Source organism: Diaporthe citri, assembly GCF_014595645.1.
Source record: "Diaporthe citri strain NFHF-8-4 chromosome Unknown scaffold_10, whole genome shotgun sequence".
NCBI lineage: Eukaryota > Fungi > Ascomycota > Sordariomycetes > Diaporthales > Diaporthaceae > Diaporthe > Diaporthe citri.
Window position 1 is genome coordinate 85,675 of NW_025064855.1, and position 21,150 is coordinate 106,824.

Consider the following 21,150-nt stretch of genomic DNA (forward strand, 5'->3'; position numbering starts at 1 on the left):
TCTTTTTATTAAGCCATTTAGTTTTTTTATATATAAGGGCATTATATGGTAATTTATAAAGTATTTATTTAATAAGATTTTAAATCTTTTATTTATATATTCGCCTTTATTATTAATAAAGAATTCTTTTATTCTTTTATTATATTTATTTTCTACCTTATTTTTATAATTATTAAAAGCTTTTAATACTTTATCTTTATTTTTAAGCAAAGAAACTTTTAAATATTAAGTTCTTTTATTAAGAAATAATATATAATATTTATATTTATTATATATAGGTTTTAAGAAACCGCTTATATTACTATATACTCTTTTAAATATATTATATGCTTAATTATTTAAGCTTATTTTATTTATTTTAATTATATGCTTAGCTTTTAAGCATACTTTATAATTACTTATATATTCTTAAATAGGTTTATTTATTAATATATTTATTTTATATTTTTAAAGAAATATTTCTAAAGCTTAAATATTTATATAGCTTAATTTATAATGCTATTTATATATTTCTTCTTTATTTTTATTATTTATATTTAAATTTTATTAAGTTATATATATTTTTTAAGAGGTATATTTAAGCTTATTTATTTATTTTATTATATTAATTTTTATAAAATATAAGCCATTTTTTTAATATTCTTAAGTTATTAGCTTATTTATTTCTTAAAAGTATAATTTAATAATATTTTCTTTTAATTTTAGTTTAATTTTATTACTTATATACTTATAATTAAGTATATTTAAACCTAAAGAAAGCATATAATATATATTAAAGAATTTCTTTATAATATTTATTTTTAAAAACTTAATTATTAAGTCCCTTATTTTATTTATAAATATAATACCTGCATTACTTTATTTCACGGTTTTATTAATTATATATATAATGTTAAAAAAGCATATATTTTTAAAACTTATTATATTTATAGCAATATCTACGGCTATTTTTATAGAATTTATATATTATTAATTTCTTATAAATTTATTATTATTAGCTATTATTATTATTATATATATATATAGGGTATATATAAGGTTATTTACCTTAATTTCCATTAAGTTATTAAAAGAAAGTTATAAGAAATTTAATAAATTCTTATTATATTTAATATTTTCTATTAAATTATTTATAACTATATAGGCTATAAGTTTTTCTTAAGCGCCTTTTAAAGCTATAAGAGAATTTATATTAGCTAATAAAGCTAAGAGTTGCTCTTATATTTTCTCCCATTTTTCTTAGCTTATATTCTTCCTTAAAAAAGTAGTTTTTTCCTTTTCTTTTCTTTATTTATTTATTTTTTAATTAGCGGGTACTTTATTTAAATAAAGGAAATAGCAATTCTCTTAAGTATAGCCCTTTATTTTATAATTAAGGCATATAATAATCTTTTTCTTATTTTTCTTACCCTTTATATATAAAGCTTTTTTAAATAATTTAAAGAGTTTCCTTTTACTTTTATTTAATAAGTTAAAAAAGAGAAATTTAATTATATAAGTATTTAAATCTTTTTTAAGACTTTAAGTTATATTTTAAATAAAGCTAATATATTTATTATTTAAGCTATAAAGAATTTAGTTAATTATAACTTATTTAAGAAGAATTATATTATTAACCTTTAAATCCTTTAAAAAAAGCTTTAACTTATTAATATATTCTTTTATAATCTTAAAATTATTAAAATTAATATTAAAAAATTCTTTATAAAGTAAATATTAGCTTATAAATTTAAAGAGTTTATAATGGAATTTAAATATATTTTATACTTTTTAAGCATTATTTATATCTTTTATAAATATAATAAGCCCTTGCTTATATATAAGTTTAATATTAATAAGGGCTTTTTTATTTTAAGCTAAAAATAAGCCTTAAAAAGAATTCTTAAAATTATTTTTAATAGCATTTTCTTTTTTAAATTAAGCTTAAATTTTAATATTTTAATATATATAATTTTTTATTTTATTAAGGAATGGAATATTATACTTATTAAGGGATGCTATTTTAAGGTAAATAAATAAAGTATTTATTAAAATAATTAAAATAATAAAGAAAAAAATATAATAAATTCTAAATAAGTTTAATAAGTTAAGGAATAAAGATATAAGTATTAAAGTAATATAATTATAAAGAAAAGAAGAAGGACTTTTAAATAATATATTTTTAAGGTATTATAAATTAAAAATAGTTAAAATGTAGTTAAGTATTTTTAAGGCAGTTTAAGGATTATTATAGTTTTATTAAAATTTACGTTTTTAATGTTAATTTAATGTAGTTTTTAAAATCTAAAGAGATATTCTTATTATTTTTAATAAGGGCTCTTAAATAGTATATAAATTATATAGGTAGGTTGAGTATTAATAAAGAAATAGTTAAGTATTTAAATAAAGGAGGTATGGTTTTTATATATAGGCTCTGGGTTAGGAGATAAAGTTAATTTATAATATTAAATGGGGCGATTTAATTGGTTAAGGGCTTATTAATTAGCTTAATTAGGTAATTAGTTAAAAGGTATATCTTTAAGTGTAGAGCTTATAAGAAGTGGTGGCGATTAGGGGTATCATGTGATGTGCGTTTTCTATATCGGGTTAGCCGTTTTCTGTATTGAGTTAGCGTTGCCGTTTTAGGTAAGCTCCAGGCCTTATAACCTATTAAATAATAACGTTAAATGCTTAGTTTATTAGGCTAGCTAACGTTTATTCAACGGGAGGGAAGGCCCCTATTTATAGTTATTATCCTCCATACAGTGGCAAACATATGGGGAAAAGGATATCCCGTATTAATAATAGCCTAGATATCTAGAATATTCCAACAGAGCCCAGCCTTCCCAGTTTGCCTTCATGATATATTTTCACATGACTTTGACCCTCACCCCGAACGGCCCAACAGAAAGCGTAAAGAAAGTGAGCCCTCTGACACCCCAGGCTGAGAGGAATCCTCATCCAATGGCCTCATTCACGAATAGCTTGCAGTGTGTTCCTTGACTTGTGAATTGCAACACAGCTGCTGGCGATGTCTTATCTCCAGACCTTCAAGACTGGTTACGCATCATCTGATGTCTGAAATACAAAATATATACTTGTATTAAGAAAATGAACCTATTTGATGAATCCATTCAAATACATCAGATGGTGTGTGGAAAAATTACATGTGGGTCTTAAAGTCCAGGACAGCCACGCGAAGACATTGTATGTCAATGTTATGATAGACCTTTCAAAGACGGTCAGATAAATCGGGGAGATCAAAGAGCCTTCAAGGCTTGATAGGCTGACGAAAGTAAATAATTTGCACCTGTGAGAGCGGGAAATTTGAAATCCAGACACAATTGGTTTCGAACACTGCAGTGATACACCTGTGGCCCAGATTGGGGATCTCGTCGTCGTGGGTTTATAAGCTTTGGCTGAACACGGCCCATCAAGCCTGCCAACTAATTGTCTGTGCCTAATGGATAATCAGCGGCAGAGCGCATCTCATATTTGAGGTCGTCTCGATAGCCTCGAGCTCCTCCCCTCTGTCAGTGAGCCGACCACCATCTCACCCATCTGATGAGCCCTCATCGAAGAGCCCCTCGGGCCGTGCGGCTATGGCTGCCAGGTTCGCTGCGGTAGACCGTGCAAACGCTTCACGCCTCGAGATGCCAGAAATGGAGCTGCGTGAAATGGAGCTGCCTTTCAAACTTTGTCACGTATTTTTCTACGGGTCACTCATGGATGCACAGATACTTCAAACTGTGGCGAAGCTAGCGAACCCGCCTCCCATTCGAAACGGTATCGTCAGAGGGTTTAAGATCAAGATGTGGGGCATATATCCAACTGTCGTCCCGGACAAGCGCGGTGTGGTAACAGGAACCGTGTGGCACACGGACGACGCCTCACACCCCCTTCATCTCCAGGAGTACGAGACGAGGGCTTACAAGCTTTGCGGCTGCGAGGTTGAGTTCAAGGAAGGTCACAAGATACTTGCGTCAAAGATATTCTGCTGAGCCGGAGAAGCTGACAGCCCGGAGCTTGAAGAAGGAGTCTTCGACCTCGAACGATATCAAAAACATTTCAAGCCGTCGGTCATATCCTCAAGCCATTCATGATAGTGCATCGAGGGTTTGTTGGGGTTGCTGACTAGAGGATGCGGAATATGGTAAATTCGAGCCGTTGCTGGGTTTGTCTCCGGGCTCTACCAGTCAGCCGAGGAGTAAAGGTGAAGCCTGGCAAAAAGTCTTGTAGACTAATGAACTTCAGTCTTCACACTCTAACGGGGTTCAAGGCGAAGAGACGACTTCAAGCTCCAGGAGCAACTGTGTGTATGTGTAAGATATTGCTAGGTGTGTTCCAGTAAGGTCCAACGACGATCACAGTGTATATCTGAAGGCAGGATGCCTGTGCCCAAACAAATAAGGATCCTCTCCACCGTTGATCCTATGATCCCGATCGCCACCCTCCCTCTTGCCATTCTCCCAGCGGCAGTAAGCCATCTGTGCACAAACAGTGATCAGGCACAATACAAGGGCCCCCAAAGATACCGAATGTCCAAGAGTGTAGTTTGGAGCATCCTTGGCAAGGTATATGAAGGTTGCCGGAAACGCGGCGCAGTTGGCGAGAGCTATCATGAAGCCTACGCCTGTTGCGCGGACGTAGTGGGGTGCGAGGTTGTTCGACAGCCAGCCCTGTGGTAAGAAGAAAGGACAATGTCAGCATTGATAGCCAGCAGAAGAGGGAGGGTTGTTCAGACAAGACGATGGAACTCCTTTGTCCGTCCGTGACTTGGCTACTTACCATTATCATTGCACTGCATGGATACACCCCAACTGCGACGAGAAATGTCCCGCCGTACCGGACCTGGGCACGCTTGGCTACCAGCAGCATAATATACCCTGCTATTGCTAACACATTTCCAGCAGCCATAATCGGCCCCCTAGCCCTGATCCTGTCTGACAGCAGTGATGTTAACAGCACTGTCACGAATGCGGCCAGGTTTGGTGGTACGGTAAACAGCTGCGCGGTCGTGGGGTTGGTGTATCCCAGGCCGGTGATGATGGTGGGTAAGAACAGGGAGAAGCTCTGCATTTGTTTATCAGCATGAACATGTCAGAGGGCTGCCTGGGATTAGGAGGACCAGGCCAAGTGTTGGTTGTGAGGGTCTTACATAGAGCGGTATCAAGAGGAAGAACCAGATCAATGACGAGAACCAAGTCTGCGGAGCTTTGAACGCCATCCTGACCCAATGCCAGTCGAATCTCTCCTCATTTACATCAGCAACACTTGTAGCGCCGTGTGCATCCTCTTTCAGGCGCGCCATGGCGATAGCCCGCTCCCCCTCGGTGAGGAACTTGGCGTCAGCCGGTGTGTGTGGCATGAAGAAGAAACAGATGATCCCAAAGACTGTCGTTATGATGCCCTCGACTAGGTTGGGGCAAAGTATGTAATCAGTATGGTGCGCACAAGTGAACATCGCATATCAAGGAAAGAAGACTCGCCAGAAACTTACTGAAGAAGATCCACGGCCACCGGTTATATCCATTGTACCGAATAGTTGCTAAGCCTGTCGCTAGAAGTCCACCAAATGCGCCAGATAGTGGAGCCGCGCAGTAGAACATTCCCATTCTCCAAAGCATCTCGTGCCGGCGATAGAACATTGCCAGGTAGACAATGATGCCGCCTAGAAGTCCGCCTTCGAAGGCTCCGAGAAAGAAACGCGCGGCGACTAAGCCCCCAAAAGATTTGGTGAAGCCGAGAAAGGTGCTCACGAGCCCCCACGCCGTGATCAAGGCGGGCAAGTAAATGCCAGCCCGGATGCGCTTGATGATCCAGTTGCTGGGGACGTCGACGAGGATGTAGGGGATGTAGAAGACGAGCAGAGCAATGTTGAATTTGGTGCCCGTTGCTATCCCCAGGTCCTGCGTCAGTCCGTCGATCTTCGCATTGCCGACATTGGATCTGTCAATGAAGGCAAGTAGCCTATAAGTAAAGTCAGTCACCCGGAACAGTTTATGCAGCACAAACGTAATATTTTGTAAGAGTCGTACCATATACCGAAAAGAAATGGAATCACATGGAGGTCGAATTTCCGGTTCAGTTTTCTGTGTACAGCCGGGTCGATGTCGACGTGGGTATGTTCTCGCCTCAACTCCTCAACATGCGTCCCTTCGGGTTTGAAACTATCATTCTCTGAGCCAACTTCCGGTGTCGGAGCCTTCTCCGGGTCCATCGTGAGAGGTCTTGCGCGTTGACACGTAGAATGAAGACGTTTTGCAGGTTCGTTGTCACGCGCGAATCAAAACTCTGTACGCAAAGGGCGTTGCATTGAGAAAGGAAATAATGTGGCTAAGGAAGTATTGCCAGAACTTTTTGAGAGGGGAATTATTTGTGACGCAATGACATCTACAGCAACTGGAGTCTGATCTATCGTTGTTTCATGGCGCTGCTCGTCTCCAGTAACGCGCTGCTTGTTGATCATAGGCTTAAACTCCACCATCCCCAACGAGGCTAATGTGTGGGCATCTCTACCACATAACAAACCTACGGCAGTTGTTTGCGGGGAAGCACGGCGGGGAAAGCTCCCCGGGCACATCCTTGATCGAGGGCCGACAGCTTGTGCCTGGTGCTCAGTCAGTTTCCAATGTGCTGGACGTTACTTGGCTTGATCCCCTGTTGAGTGGCTTGAATGAGATCGGAGAACGGCTATCGAGCTGTATAGGACGGTATTCCAAGTGTGAAGAGAAACTATGCGATTTCCAGAGGATCCCTGTCTCAATCTATATTTTTGTCTACATAGTAGCCCCTCTTCGCCTCGAACAAGGGCATTCAGAACAACAGCCAGTCATGGGACTCTAACAAAGCCATCTGGTCCTCCGTCTATGCATAACACTTCAAGATTCAAATATGCTTTGCAGCTCACCTGATATTGTACCTAGATAGGCACACTCTCACATTCCCGGCTAATTGTGTTGCAGGCCAGCGTTCGTCGTTCTCAGAATCTATGCGCAGTTGTACGATCGTGGTTTAGGAGGAGAATAAGAGAGACTTGTGCGTTATTTTTCAATCTATAGCGACTGGACCATGCTTTGGTGTCTTCACCGATATCAATGATCCCTGTTGTAGCAGAGGAAAGCAGGTTCGGGTATTAAGGTAGAAGATTCCACCTTGAGATAACGATCTGATTTTGCTGGTGCATCAACGTAGGAAGGGCACAAGCAGATGGTTATAAATCAAGCAGTAATGGTGTATACCAGAGAGGAGAGGGGAAAACAAGTACGCTCGCCTTGTTGTGCGCCCAAGACCTACATCTGTCTGTATCTTGCATGGGGAAACATCTCGCTGAGTAATTTGTCCTCCGACGTCCAGTCGTCGTCGTCGTCAGAATCAAAATCCGAACACTGGGAACTTGACGTGGTCCACCCATCTGGACTTTGGGGCCAATCCGAGTCTTTCGAATCCAGCTGCATGACCGGCGCAGGGTCGTCTTCTGGGAGATAATCTCCCTCAGACTCGCTCTCTGTTGCGTCCTTGCAGTCAAACATGTCCAAAGGTGGCAGAGAAATGGGCGACTTGCCTCCACTGGCACTGGAATAGGCCGCCATTTTCTCTCGCATCCACAGGACTTCGGGCGAGTCGTCTTTTGTCTTCCTCAACCCCGTTGGTGAATTGGTCTCTGATTTGCCTCTAGCATTGACATGCTGCCGTATTGGCTTGACCATAGCCACGCCAGATGTACGGATCGCCATCGGATACTTGGAGACCTTGCTTTTCTCGTCGGCGCTCCACTTGTCGACTGGCTCAAATTCATCGCTCAAAAACAAAATTTCCCTGATCTCTGTCGAGTCGGCGCGATACAGCGCCTCGATGTTATATCTGATATTACTTGCCTTGGTTTCTCCGAAGAATACCTCATACTCTGGCAGACCATCCTTCAGAAACCGGGAAAGTCCCTCACCGGCGACATCTGCGTATGTGAAAGTTCCGTCGCGTACGCCGTTTGCGAAATGGCGCCCCCTTGGTGAGATGGGTGGGAGAGACTTCAATTTGGCGAGTCGACGGATGACTTCAATGTCTCCAACAGGTTCCTCCTTCCTTTTCTTCCTTGCTGGAGACTTCTTAGGCTTGGAGGGCTTAGGCTCGCGGGGTACAGTCGGGACTTTCAAAGGTGACACGCCTTCGAGAAGTTTTCGGACGCGTGAGGAAACTCGAGCATTGCTCAGGGCGGGAGAGTCATCAGATCTTGGTTCTTTCGGGTTGAAACAAGAGGATGAGGTGCTATTTCGCAAATGGTATGACATGATTCTGTCAGGTTTGGCGAGATATGACGAGGTGTTTGAAGAGCATCAACGGACAACAGGCCTGAAATGAGGCGGTGGGCGGTGGTTATGCTTCACAGAGAAGCCACTTTGGAAGAATATGCCCGAGAATAGCACAACTACAATGAGAAACCGCCGTTGTGTCTCGTATTCGCCTAGTATCTCTGCTATTACTTGCCACAATGCCCTGTCCGAATGCTTTGACCCGAACGTCTCAAACCGTTGTTTGCTCATTTTATTACCGTGTCTTTGTCTGTCTGAGCCACAAATAGACAAAGACCACAGCTGGAAGTTGGGAACTGGACTGAAAGGCCGGGACCAAATATGGCACTTTTGCACGGAATAGAAGAAAGAGGATAGAGACCAATTACAACGGCGCCTAAAAGAAACCTTACTGGGTGAAACACCTGTGACGACTGAACGGTGGAGTCGAAACAGAGACACTGAATCTCTGGGCCAAAGAGGCTAACTTCTGCACCCGGAGCATGACTGCCTCTGGACGACATGGGCATCGAAAAGAACCCATCATGATCTCATCCGCCGAGTCTGGCAAAGCCGCAAGGGCTCACAATATCAGACAATAGAACTTCGGAAGGTGGATCGATCTCACGCAGACTCGGATGCCCATGCGGATGCTCTTGTATCATGTGGCAACTTTCGGGTCAATGTTCTCTTCAGAAATGCCCTGCCCATCATGTCGAACATGCTGGCCCCAAGAGAAATGACCCGGCGCCAGAGCAAACTGCTCACATGGCCCAGCCACACAACAGCCGTAGCGTATTGGCTGCATGGTCTGTCTTATACGGAGTAATTTGGCAGAGACTGGTTTAATCAAGTGGACACGCGACCACGCTCGGCTTCTATCCGACGAGGCTGTTGCCCGGCTGGCAAAGTCATCGTCTCCTCTCTCATCGACAGAGACGTAGCTGCACCCGACGCTTAATGTGCAGGCCTCATGAGTATGCTTATTTCGGCTCAAAGCTGGCCACTGATTCGAGGCCAGATCTACATCGGCAGAATATTAGCTGGGCGCTGAGATTGACGGCCAAAGATGAAAAAACAAAACACATGAAAGAGTTGTAGCCGGCCGACCACGACGTCGCGAGGGAAGATATGCCACGGAACTGCGACGAACTTTTCCGTCGGTCAGGCAGTCAATCTGAAACCTGGTGTGGGATGGCACTCTGTTGCAGGTAACCTTCATCTGATGATTGACTCCAAACTATGCCTGATTGACCGCTGATCAGCCCTGGAGCCCTGGGAACAGTCCCACGGGGGCGGGCGTGGATGGGCGGGCTGGACGGGCTGGTATCACATCGCCTTATGGGATGCACGACAGCGAGGCCCGCAGGGAGAAGGCTGCCGGCACAGCGGCAGAAGACCCTAGATCCTGTGCGGAAATGCGCCAAGACCCAGATAGCGGCGCGGAGTGCCGAAAACAAGACTCTGGTGTGTTATTGTGCGCTAGGTTTTGGGAGGTGGAGGGAGGGGTGGTTTTGCCCTTCTGCCTTTTCAGCCCACTCGGGGCGGACGCGGTCCAGAACCTCTGGCTGGGGGCGGCCCAGTGAGCCGCAAACCTCAAACTTTAATGATATTCGCAGCGGCATAGACGGGAGTGGCGATGTCGATCTTGTCTGACACAAGTGCGACACAGACACGCTGCAGCCTTTCTGCCGCTGGGAGCCGGGAGACAAATTGGCGCTGTGCTGGGCTGGGCAGGTAATTTAGCTGATGGGGTGATAAGGCGTGACGAGACAACCCGTACGGCCGCACATTAAAGTAGGCGGCAAATACATGATCGTGGGCTTTCTAGAATGTTGTGACTGCTACCAACCCAAACCCAAACTGCTGTCCCTGGATCTCCCACATCCCCCCACATTTGAGCTGGTGTGCAGTGGGAGAAGCAAGACCAAGGCCGTGTGCCCCCTGTTGTTCAGACACAAGGCCCCAATCGGGGGATTTGGCACCACGCGGCTTGCTTTTAGGCTGCTTGGTGGCGGGCTTGAAAAGGTTGGTCGAGGCATGTCAGATGGGGCCAGGATGGGGCGGAAGGGCTGCAGAAGCCTACCCGACGCTGGGGGGAGCAGTAGGAGATGCCCATCCAAGTCACAGTGAGCCGCATCCGCGAGTGGCAGTCGGAAGATTCCGGACAAAGATCCGGGACAGTGCCTCTGCAGGCTACTGGTTTGTGTGTGTGAGAGAGAGTGTGTGTCGTGGATGCCGGCTCAATGAGGGCACGAGGGCGAGGGCGAGGGCGAGGGCGAGGGCAAGGGCAAGCGAGGACAAGGACTCGGATGGGACGAACAACGAAGATGCGCATTGGAGATCGGGAATTTTGACCCGGCGGGTGGGACCGTGGGGAGACAGCTGCATGGACTTTAGCCGCTATTCTCCCGGACCAAGCTCTTGAGCCTGCAGGCCTGCCAGGGCGGCATGGCGGCCTGGAGGCGTGGCAGGCTTGTCAAGTGTCTGAAGTGCTGAAGATCCGACGGCTCTCTCCGACAGTGGGACGGGGGCCGTCTGGACCGCTGCTTTCTCCCCAGTGCCCACCTGCCCACTCGATCGATCCCTGCCACAAGTCGGCTGACCCTGGCAGCATCTGCTCGTTTTTCTCGGTGTTGGCTGCTTGCGTATTCAAGTTGCATTCCATTGCATGGCCGACACTCCCTGCCAGGGTCAACAACCAGCGGGCACCCCGGGACCAAAGATGATGCAGCTTGTCGACAGATTCAAACCCACTGTCGACTGCGCATGGCGCATGTGTAGCAATATCGAGCCCGGGACCGGATTGGAGGAACTCAATCTCTGGCATGTTTTTCCATGAATTCTGCCGGCGCAGACTATCAGTCCCGAGGGGACGAACCACAGCAACGGCGCACGGGAAGCCCGCCTCCGTATGTTTGGGATATCTGGGACCGAGCCTGACTGATCAGTCGGTGCGAGTGGTGGCAGCACAAAGTACGGAGCACACGCGTATCCAGCACCAGCGACGGGGGCAGGCAGGCTGGACAATGATCCGACGAGTGGCATGTTCCACACTCTACACGGTATTATTGCAATAAGTATCGATGTACATGTGATCTGGGATTAGATTGCTCGTTTGACAGCAGAACCAGGACCCACTGCATCTTGGTTGCAACGGACACACGGTAACAGTCCCAGTTGCCAGGGCCTCTCAGCAAACAAAGCCCGGCTGAGAAGGGACAAGCGTCGCATGTTCGACTTACAGCACGCCGACCAATAGCATCCGACCCAGCGAAGCCACCCTTCCCCCCCCCCCCCCCACACGCTTGCGTCGGGCCTATGGGAAGACGGAGCGAGAAAGCCAAGCCGACTCTTGGGCTCATGCTGCCCCGGTCCAACGGGCTGGCGGGCCGTAGGGTGGTGGGGCTAAAGAGCTGTGGTGGCCCCTGAAACCACATGTCGGGCCCGTCAAACCGTCGTCCTATGTTTCCCTTCTCGCAGCCGGCACGACGGCATCGTGGCATCTGGTCCCCGGGCCTGAAAGTGTCCTGCACACATTGGCCTGTCATGCCTGGCAAAGTAGCTTGTGATAGGGACGGTGCCTGTCCGTTGCCCTGCGGATGCGCGTCCCGGGTCGCGGCCGGATATCAGGGGCAACCTGTCTGGCTGTGAGGGCCCCCTTATCCGCCATGTATGTAGTCGTCCGTCCTTTGGGCCCCTCCAGATCGGTGATGTGATCTTGGATAAGATGCAGGCCGCATCATGACAGGTCCCACTCCTGATGCTGTTGGAACGCTTAAATAGAGGCGATGCCCTCCGTGCCGTGAGATCATCGTCAGCTCGTGATGGTTGATGGTCTTTTACCCCCACGTCGGAACATCCACCTGGTCGGAGCCAACAAGCAGAAGCAACCCTTGAAGCACCGGGCCCTGGCTGCATCCGGGACAGAGCCCCCCATCGCACAGCATTTTTGTCTCGTCTGTCTTGTCACCTTGAGGCGGCTCATCACAGACCATCCAGCAAAACGGCCCAATCGACTTCCAACTCGGGGGCACATCGTTGACCCCATGATCAACACCAGCAAGGACCCCAACAGCACACCACGGCCTCCCTTCCAGGCACCGTCATCACAATCCAGGAGCATCACGCAACGATCACGACTGGCCCGATTAGGAAATCCACGAGACACCGGCGGCCCAGCTCCGAAGCGTCTAACCTGGCCCGACCACGGAGACAGGAGCACAAGTCTCGGCACTTTACGCAGGACGCGGACAACTGGGGCCAATCTCCCATTTCCTCTGGCCTCGGCCCCGTGTTGCAGCAGACATCCTGGCACCCACAATCACTCCGCCGGGATCGAGTTGCCAATTCTGGCAGCCCCGTGGAGTGACAAAGTCACGAGGGGGTTAGCAGGCCGGACCCAGCGACAGCCCCGGATTCTCTACCCCGCGTTATCTCTGCTGCCGGTGTAGTAGTATTACTGTACTATTGTTTCAAGGACGGAAGAGGCATTCTCGTCGCACAGGGACGGTCCCAAAGAAGCAGACGCCCAAGCAGGAGCAAACCAGGGAGCAGAAGCAGATCTTCAAGTTGGTGGCGCACAATTCCGGGTGGAGAGGCCAAGTATCTGGGCCTGAGCCTGAGGTGAAGAACCCCGAGGAAAAGGGATCTTCTTCTGCCCGCTTCATTTTCTTGTGCTGAGGCAGCCAGAGAAGCAAGTCTAAGAGGGCTCCGGTGGATCAAACAGGAGGGGAAGGAATTATATCTCGAGGAGGTGTGGAGCACCATCCCTCGGCAGCAAGCAGCAGCAGGAGCAGCAGCAGCAGCAAGCAGCAGCAAGCAGCAGCAGCAACAGCGGCAAGCATCAACGGCCGGCTGTCTGTCTGCAACCAACTCACGCGACGCAACGTAGCCAGCCCCGGAGGACTTATTAGCTACTGACTGCTGTGGATTGTTGTGGATTGTTGTGTGGACTGACTGACGGACGAGACAGGCTGCAAGCAAGGAGCAGCAAGCAGCAAGCCACACAAGCCCAGCGGCTGCTCCAACTCCAGCTCCGGGCTCCAGCTCCGTCCGGCCCCATCTGCACGCCAGCCCCGTTCCCCAGCTTTGCTTATTAGGTCCCTGGTTTCCCCAAAAAAAGTATTCCCCGACTGCTATTCCACGATGCATGTCACTCATTTTGCTGCACAGGCAGCCGACACAGCTGGAGGTGCTTGCTCAGGCCCGAGTCCAGGCACGACAGCAACGGCAGCATCGATTCCCGGAACAGGTCAGCCAACACATGCTGCAGCACATGCACATGTACTCTCAGCCGGCACCAGCTCCTCCTCGTCCTCGTCTACTCCATCACCAGGCGGCCGGACAACGCGCATCACCACGACCGTGAGGATATCCGGGCCCAGGCCAAGGGCTCCCATTCGCAGGAGCAGCCGCAGTAGTGGTAATACCACAACCGTCTTCAGCACCAAGAACCTGACGGCTGCCGTCAAGATGGTCGCTGCCAAGACCGCCCCCTCGGAAGCCGGGCCAAAACCCACCGTCTCAGTCTCGTCCAACGCCCCCTCAGCATCCGGCACGCCTCCTCCCGGGACAAACCACCACAAATCGCACTCGCAGCACCGCGTTTCGAAGCCCTCAGGCAGCATCGGCAGCAGGAAGGCCTTTGCGAGAGTCGCCAGCATGGAGCCACCCGTGCAGTCCTTTTACGGCGCCGAGCCCATCCCCCTGCCCAACCGCTTCGCCAACATCAAGCGCAGGCTCATCCAGGGCAAGGAGCAGGCGATCGAGGCCTCGTGGCGCCGTCTCCTGGCCGCCCTGCGCGACGAGATCGCCCACATCCAGTCGCGCGGCAACGATCTGATCCCCATCATCGACTTTGCCGACATCGACAACGCGGCCAGCGTCACCTCGTTCGAGCGCGACCTCAAGCGGTACGGCGTCGCCGTCATCAGGGGCGTCGTCAGCCAGACGCAGACCGAGAACTGGATCCAGCAGACCAGGGACTACATCACCCACAACAGGGACCACATCAAGCCCACCATCCCCCAGGATCCTACCTGCTTCGATCTCTTCTGGACCCCGGCCCAGTGCGCCATCCGAGCCCACCCGTCCGTCCTGCGCGTGCAGCAGTGGTCCATGACCTTCTGGGAGACCAAGGGCATCGATGCAGACGTCTCGCGCATAGCCACCCGCTTCCCCATCTCCTACGCCGACCGTCTCCGGATCCACGACGGCACCATCATGGGCTCCAACGCCGCCCTGCCCCAGGTCAACGGCAACTCGGCCGCCGACAGCCTCACTGCCAGTTCCGCCTCGACCCTCATCGCCCAGGTTGACAACGGTAGCCTCGAGCGGTGGGAGCCGGATGGCTACGGTCGTGGTGGCGCCTACGACGCCGTCTTCCGCGGCGACTGGGAGTCTCTCGACCCCTGGGACCCCTCTGGTCGCATCAACGTCACCCAGGACTTGTACAACGGTGCTGGCGTATGCTCCATCTTCCGCATGTTCCAGGGCATCCTCGCCCTCACGTCCGGCGAGCCCGCCAGCATCCGAGTCCTGCCCTCTCCCAAGCTCGTCATGGCCTACCTGCTGCTCAGGCCCTTCTTCAGCGCCAAGACGAAACCGCCAACCAGCGGCTGCGAAGAGGAGGGCTCCTCACCCGAGGTGATGGCCGAGTGGGACGCCTTCCTGGACGCAGACAACTGGACTCTCGACAGCGAGCAGACCACGATCATCCACGGCGCCGTCCCGGGCCACGCCCAGCGCATCACCGAGCTGTGGCACCCGCACCTTCGTCTCCGCCGGTCCCTCGTCGAGATCCCCACCCTGCAGGCTGGCGACTACGTCATCTGGCACTGCGACGAGGCATACAGCATCATGACCACCGCAGCCTCAAAACCAGGCACGCCCGGGCCAGAGACACCGGCCCCGTCGATGCTGGTGTACACGCCCGCCTGCCCGCTCACCCAGACCAACGCACTCTTCCTCGCGCGGCAGCGCAAGGCCTTCCTGCTGGGACAGCCTGGGCCCGACTTCGACACCGCGGGGAGCGGCTCGGTGGGCAGCGAGGCGCCGCACGAGGGGCGGCCGGGGAAGGAGGAAATCGCCGCCATCGGCGGGGACCGCGGGCTGAGGGCCATGGGACTAGCGCCGTGGGAGCTGTCCAGCGACGGGTCCAAGGTCATGACCCGGCCCGGCACGCGGGCCGTCACGCCGGAGCCGTCCGAGGCCGCGGCGGCGGAGGAGGGAGGAGCACGACGAGGAGAGGCGGACAAGATGGAGCTCGACGGCAGCAGCGCGGGCGCCATCGCCGAGAAGAAGCGCAGCACCGAGGGCGAGGCCGAGGTGGTCCGGCTGGCGAACATCATCCTGTTCCCGGACCGGTACGACTTCTACATACCGACCGAGAAGGCCGGAAATGCCAAGGACAGGATTAATGGGAAGGCGCAGGCAGAGCAAATGGCGGCCACGCGGCAACTGATTTCGAGGATATTGACGTGAGAGTCGAGAGAGAAGGGTGAGGGAGGAAGTAATAGAGGATGGCCCCTCCGAGACGACAAGATTGGCTCAGCCCGACATGTCAGTACTCAGATGGAAGCGATTTGGGGGTCTCGCATGCATATTAGACGGCAGACCCGCCCATCTGGACAGCGTCCAGCGCCGGTAGAGAAGGTCGGCAGGAGGAAAAGGTCCCTGCTGAGTCCTACGCCAGGATAATGCTACGAGGACGCGAGGATAGAGGAGGCCGCGAGGAGGCTGTGAGGAGGGCATAGGCCCATCGTGATCCACGACGAGATCATTTATGGGTATACAGGGGAAGGGGCGGGTAACAACCACCCCCTCTGCATTGGACGGACTTTGGGAATTGGTGGCGTTTTCAGGGGCTTCAAGGGGGGTTCCTACTACTGGACAATCGGTACAATGCGTGCTCTCCTGTCGATAACATCTTATCCAGGAAGCACTGCGCGCGAGCATTCTTTAGTGCATGGCAATCAGCCTCAAGAGTAAGAGCTCAATGATCAGTGCTGCTCGAGTTATATATCTACATCCTGTCTCCGTCGTTTCTGCCCCGGTAAGTGACAGGATACGCCCCAAGGTCTCCGGATGGAGTGCCAGCGGATGAATCGACTACTCATAAGCTTACCATCTGCTCGGAGGCATATTGAGGTGGGCAATCGAAGCAGTATCAACCTGCAGACGCGGCGAGAGGTCTGATAAGAGCAAAAAGCGCGTCCACTCGCGACCCAGTGGGCAGTAATGGAAGCGAACGACGCCTGTGAGCTTGGTTTCCCGAGAGCCCTTGGATCCAAAGCCAATCATTCGTCGGTGGCAGTCCACCTTCCTGCACACAGTTGCCTGCGGTCGGTCTTCAGGTCGCGATCGGGAGCTAGCCGCCTGCCATGTCCCGGGGTTATTACCTATGCAGTCTGGGTCGTGGGCGGAAAACGCTGGCGCCTGCGTAGATCTAACTACTGCATGTCAGATGGATCTCAATGCTGAAGCCTAGAATACCACCCCCGGGGCTCACACGCTCTTGTAGGAGATAGGACGCGCCGTGGCAACATGTGTCCGGAAGCTGACAACCCGCGCTAGGCCACCAACTCATGTCACCCATTGGCCGCTATTTCGGGCTTCCATGTTTGGCACTACAAACTGCAGCCTCTGTGATGCAACGCTGCTCAGCCTCCCACCATGGATTGGCTTCGGGTGGCCCAAGCCATCGGGAGCGGATTTAAAAAGAACAAAGTGAAATCGTGCGGTGTGCGCGTGGGAGCCCAAGTTACATATCTAGTCGAGGACAGCCTGCATCTCCTGTTTGTTTTCAACCCTGCGTATTTTGTAGTCTCGTCTCCTAGAGAGGGTGTGATGAATGAGACCTAGACCATGCCTCCACGCCACGAGTCTTTCTTCGAGTACGGACTCACCCGTCCGTATCCGTTCCGATGGTTCACATGGGCTGCGGTTATAGGGTGCATATGTGCTACCATTTTGTTCACAGTAATTAATATCGGGACGAGTGGTTATACCCTCGAGTAAGCACCCCCTTCGATGCTTTGCCTTTCTAAGCTTTCTGTTGCTAACAGACAAAAGGGCCGTCTACACTACGAATCCGAACGGGACTGCCGGGACTGCCGAGCACAAACTCTGGTTCCAGAAGGCGCCATTCTCATGGCTGAGCAACCTCGAAGCATCGTGTCAGTCTCAAGCATTGATGTTGGGCTCGAGCTACATGACGACGCACATGGGCTTCTCCTATACCTTGATATCCCTTTCCCATCAAGACAAGAACAACAAGACCACACAGGCACCAGGTGCACCGTACCTCAACAGCACGCTGCAGGATTGCGAGGTGGGGACGATACAGGTCTATCCTGCCAGGAAGGACACGTCTGTGACGTCTGGTAACTCCTGGACGTGGGGCGACACCAACGCTGCGGTAAGTGGTCCTATCCGGCTGATGATGTTGCCCCGAAATATCGTGACTAAAGGGCTTTCTGCAGGCCAACGTGTCTTGTGTCATCCCTAGTCCTACCTCGCCAGTGACAGCCTCATTCCAGGTTCAGTTTCAACAGTCCTCCGGCATTGTCAGGAACTTCCTGAGTCTTGACAATCGCACTGATTCCAGCCAGTGGTGGGGATCCATACTATTGTAAGCATATTGTGCAATGAAGGATCAATGCGGCATTTGGTTTATACTAATTTGTACGATTTAGAGATCGCACGTGGTATTCGCTCGCAGAGTTTTTGGGCACAGAATACGTACCAGGAAACGATGATCAGCCAGACATACGATACGACAGCGGGGATTTCAGTAAGCACCGGATTCTGATTTTGTCTTCCTGGAGAAACCAACGGCTGACTGACCGTGACACCTCAGCTTTATTCCACAACAGCACTAGCGCCTCAAATGTCAGCTCCAAGGACTTCTTCTACGCGACCGGAAAGTTCTACGCCGAAGACTCCCTGATCTACATGGTAGTCAACGAGAAGAACTGGGACCCGATTCCACTATCCGAAATGAACGACACAGGTCTTGCCTCCGCGATAGATGGCTTCGCAAAGGCCTTTTACTCGTCTATTCTGCTTGACCTGGGCAGCGCCAGCCCGCTAACAGATGGCAATTCTATTACGTATTTGCTATCCCAAAGGAACGTTTCCGTCCTTGGTGTGTCGAATAAAAAAGCCGTGGATACTTTCAAAGATGAGATGGCACCTTTGAATTCAACCGCGGCGCAGCTATCCCTACAGTATGTGTGCTCCGTCCCGAAGCAAAAGGAAAGATTTTCGATGGTGGTATCCATTTTCATCGCCGATATTGTGCTGTTATCAGCATTCTGGCAGTGTCTGAACTGGGCAGCCACGAAGTGGCTGAGTGCCCAGACTCCGAACTGGAACTACTGCCCGGGGTGTGAGAGGCACCCCGAAAGCTGGAAGTTCGTGTCAACTCCAAGGACAGATGACGAATCTGTGCAGCTTGTGCTGCCAAAACCAAGTGATAATAGGTCGGATAACTGGTGAGATACTGGGCTGCCACATGATAGACAAGCCCTGGATGGGCACCTTAATCAAACAATATCGAGATGTCCATGGCGCACTTGTGTCAAAGGGATGACCGTGATGTGAAAAGTGCCACTCAAGCTCATTCCAAAGACAAGTCGGGCCCCATTGATTGGGGAATAGGGAGACAGGAGTTGGAAACAAACTGCATGATTTCCATGCATTGGCGTATTTAGTATGTTCGAGCTCAAGCATGTTATGTAGACCGAGTGGCTCCGGGCCTTCTGAGCATTCCGCTTTGGAAACTTGCCAGCTCCATGCGGCGTGCCCGGTCCTTTCAAAAATACCGTACCTAAAGTTCGACTCGTGATGCTGGTCGACACATTTGGCAAATCCCGAAAAAGACAATGTTCTAGCCTCGCGATTTAATACAGTACATCCAAATTGCCCCAGGGCCGGCTGACTCGAACACTGGGTATAAGAGGCTCCTACAAAAGCGAAAACTAACCATCTGTTCATCCGAACATGCCATCCCATGCCTTGTCGAAACGTGGGAAAAAGGTGACGTTACTCCCGAAGATCAATCCGCCTCGCTCGGCAGCACAACGTCGAAGTTAGGTGAGAATGAAGGGGAAGTCGCACCAAAAGCTCAGGCCAGAGGGACGAGGACAGTAACAGAAACTACGACAGTCAGAGGCAAACATTGCAGTGGGTAAACACAATCTACCCTTCACTTTTCTCGTGCCCATTACTATGTACGCAGTCATCAGCAGTGAATGTGACAAAGACTATGATAGCAGCCCCCCATCTTTTGCTGACTGGTGGGCCTCATCTTAATCAAATAACACAACTGATCCATTTTCAGGTAATCCACCTCAATGTCGACTCTTCTCTTGTCTCTCATATCCGGCTTGTTGGTTGTGTCAGCACAACTGACGGGCAACGGAGTGTCTGTTCTACTCAACGACGTCAACTACTTCAACTCTCCATTCGCCGCAGAGACCATCTCGGTGGAATCGTCTGCCTTGTCCTCTGCAAAGACTATTTACGGATTTGCGCCAGTCACAGTCGTACAGAATACGATCGATGAGGCATTACTGCCCGAGCTAGAGCTTTTTGCAAATTGGACATCTACCGACGACGTTTTTCAGGACGGGTTCTCCACCGTCGTCCTGCTCCCCAGTCAAGCGAAAATATCAAATGCTAGCAGATCGGAAGCGGACGGTGCTGCGTCTCTAATTCTGCAACTTGACTCCCCAAATGTTCCTTCCGGCCCCTACTTTCTGGAGACGGCGACTGGCGCCCTCCATCAAGCATATCGTCTTTACAATGACTTCTCAGGAGCCTTTACCGAATCACTCCTACAAACCCCGGATGGAACAATTTTGCCCCTCTCAGCCCATGTAGCCTTGTCAGCTACTGCCACCATCGGTGTTCCTTCAAGACTGTACTACACCAGAACAGCCGAAAAGCCCCTGGCTGGAGTACGTATCGGTGTCAAAGATGTATACCATCTCGCTGGCGTGAAGTCTTCGTTCGGAAGCCATGCATGGTACGACCTCTATCCAGCGAGTACCACCACTGGAACAGCAGTCCAGCGCCTCATTGACGCCGGCGCGCAAATTGTTGGACTGTAGAAAGCCAGCCAGTTTGCCAACGGGGAGACGGCGACAGCAGAGTGGGTCGACTACCACTCGCCATTCAATGCACGCGGTGATGGCTATCAGGACTCGTCCTCGTCTTCTGCGGGCGCAGGGTCGAGTATTGCCAGCTACGAGTGGTTGGACCTGGCCCCGAGCACCGACACTGGCGGGAGCATTCGAGATCCTGCTGGCGTTTCCGGGGTCTTTGGCAACAGGCCTTCGCACAGGCTTGTGCTATTGGACCACGTCATGCCTCTGTCGACACGGCTCGATACAGCGGGCTTTGAAACGAGGGACCCATATCTGTGGGATGAAGCTCAGAAGGTGCTATACGGGGACAACTACACTTCTTTTGTCGGAAACGAAGCGGTCAAGTATCCAACGAAGATCTACACGATGGAGTTTTACGACGCCAATTCGAGCACCGGCGACGCAATTCTGGTGGGTTTTGCCGAGAAGCTGGCTAGACTTGTGGGAGGCACCGTCACAGCGCTTGACCTTGAGGCGGCGTGGGAGGAATCCATTCCCTCTGAAGCTGGAGGGCAGGGTGTGATGGAGTTCATGAACCTCACATACCCAACGCTGATCGGAAAGGAGCAAGCGGCGCTCGTCTGAGACCCTTTCTACGCAGATTACGCTGGTAAGTAACCCGCACGGTGCATGCCCTCCTTATTATTAGAAGGACAGCCGTTGACGTCGACTTGGAATCGTTGAATGGCACCGCACCGTCGTCCTCGGTCGCCTGGACATGTCGCAAG

At 50.1% G+C, this 21,150-nt stretch overlaps 6 protein-coding genes across 6 annotated transcripts; 4 read left to right on the forward strand and 2 right to left on the reverse strand.

The window, feature by feature from the left end:
* Positions 1-3,581: 3,581 nt before the first annotated feature.
* INS49_003254 (uncharacterized protein) lies at positions 3,582-3,980 on the forward strand (the record flags this gene model as incomplete). Its single annotated transcript, XM_043164049.1, has 1 exon — positions 3,582-3,980. One exon carries the CDS (start codon positions 3,582-3,584, stop codon positions 3,978-3,980), a length of 399 nt encoding a protein of 132 aa, XP_043018814.1.
* A 363-nt stretch (positions 3,981-4,343) lies between these two features.
* INS49_003255 (uncharacterized protein) lies at positions 4,344-6,199 on the reverse strand (the record flags this gene model as incomplete). Its single annotated transcript, XM_043164050.1, has 6 exons — positions 4,344-4,466; positions 4,515-4,658; positions 4,768-5,052; positions 5,138-5,394; positions 5,480-5,949; positions 6,018-6,199. 6 exons carry the CDS (start codon positions 6,197-6,199, stop codon positions 4,344-4,346), a joined length of 1,461 nt encoding a protein of 486 aa, XP_043018815.1.
* A 1,072-nt stretch (positions 6,200-7,271) lies between these two features.
* Positions 7,272-8,267, reverse strand: INS49_003256 (uncharacterized protein; the record flags this gene model as incomplete). Its single annotated transcript, XM_043164051.1, has 1 exon — positions 7,272-8,267. The coding sequence occupies one exon, from the start codon at positions 8,265-8,267 to the stop codon at positions 7,272-7,274; it is 996 nt and encodes a 331-aa protein (XP_043018816.1).
* Positions 8,268-13,742: 5,475 nt separating this feature from the next.
* INS49_003257 (uncharacterized protein) lies at positions 13,743-15,752 on the forward strand (the record flags this gene model as incomplete). The annotated part of the gene is made up of 1 exon (XM_043164052.1): positions 13,743-15,752. The coding sequence occupies one exon, from the start codon at positions 13,743-13,745 to the stop codon at positions 15,750-15,752; it is 2,010 nt and encodes a 669-aa protein (XP_043018817.1).
* Positions 15,753-17,493: 1,741 nt separating this feature from the next.
* On the forward strand, positions 17,494-18,770 carry INS49_003258 (uncharacterized protein; the record flags this gene model as incomplete). Its single annotated transcript, XM_043164053.1, has 4 exons — positions 17,494-17,688; positions 17,753-17,901; positions 17,966-18,063; positions 18,130-18,770. The coding sequence occupies 4 exons, from the start codon at positions 17,494-17,496 to the stop codon at positions 18,768-18,770; spliced, it is 1,083 nt and encodes a 360-aa protein (XP_043018818.1).
* Positions 18,771-19,627: 857 nt separating this feature from the next.
* On the forward strand, positions 19,628-21,007 carry INS49_003259 (uncharacterized protein; the record flags this gene model as incomplete). Its single annotated transcript, XM_043164054.1, has 2 exons — positions 19,628-20,301; positions 20,395-21,007. 2 exons carry the CDS (start codon positions 19,628-19,630, stop codon positions 21,005-21,007), a joined length of 1,287 nt encoding a protein of 428 aa, XP_043018819.1.
* Positions 21,008-21,150: the final 143 nt, after the last annotated feature.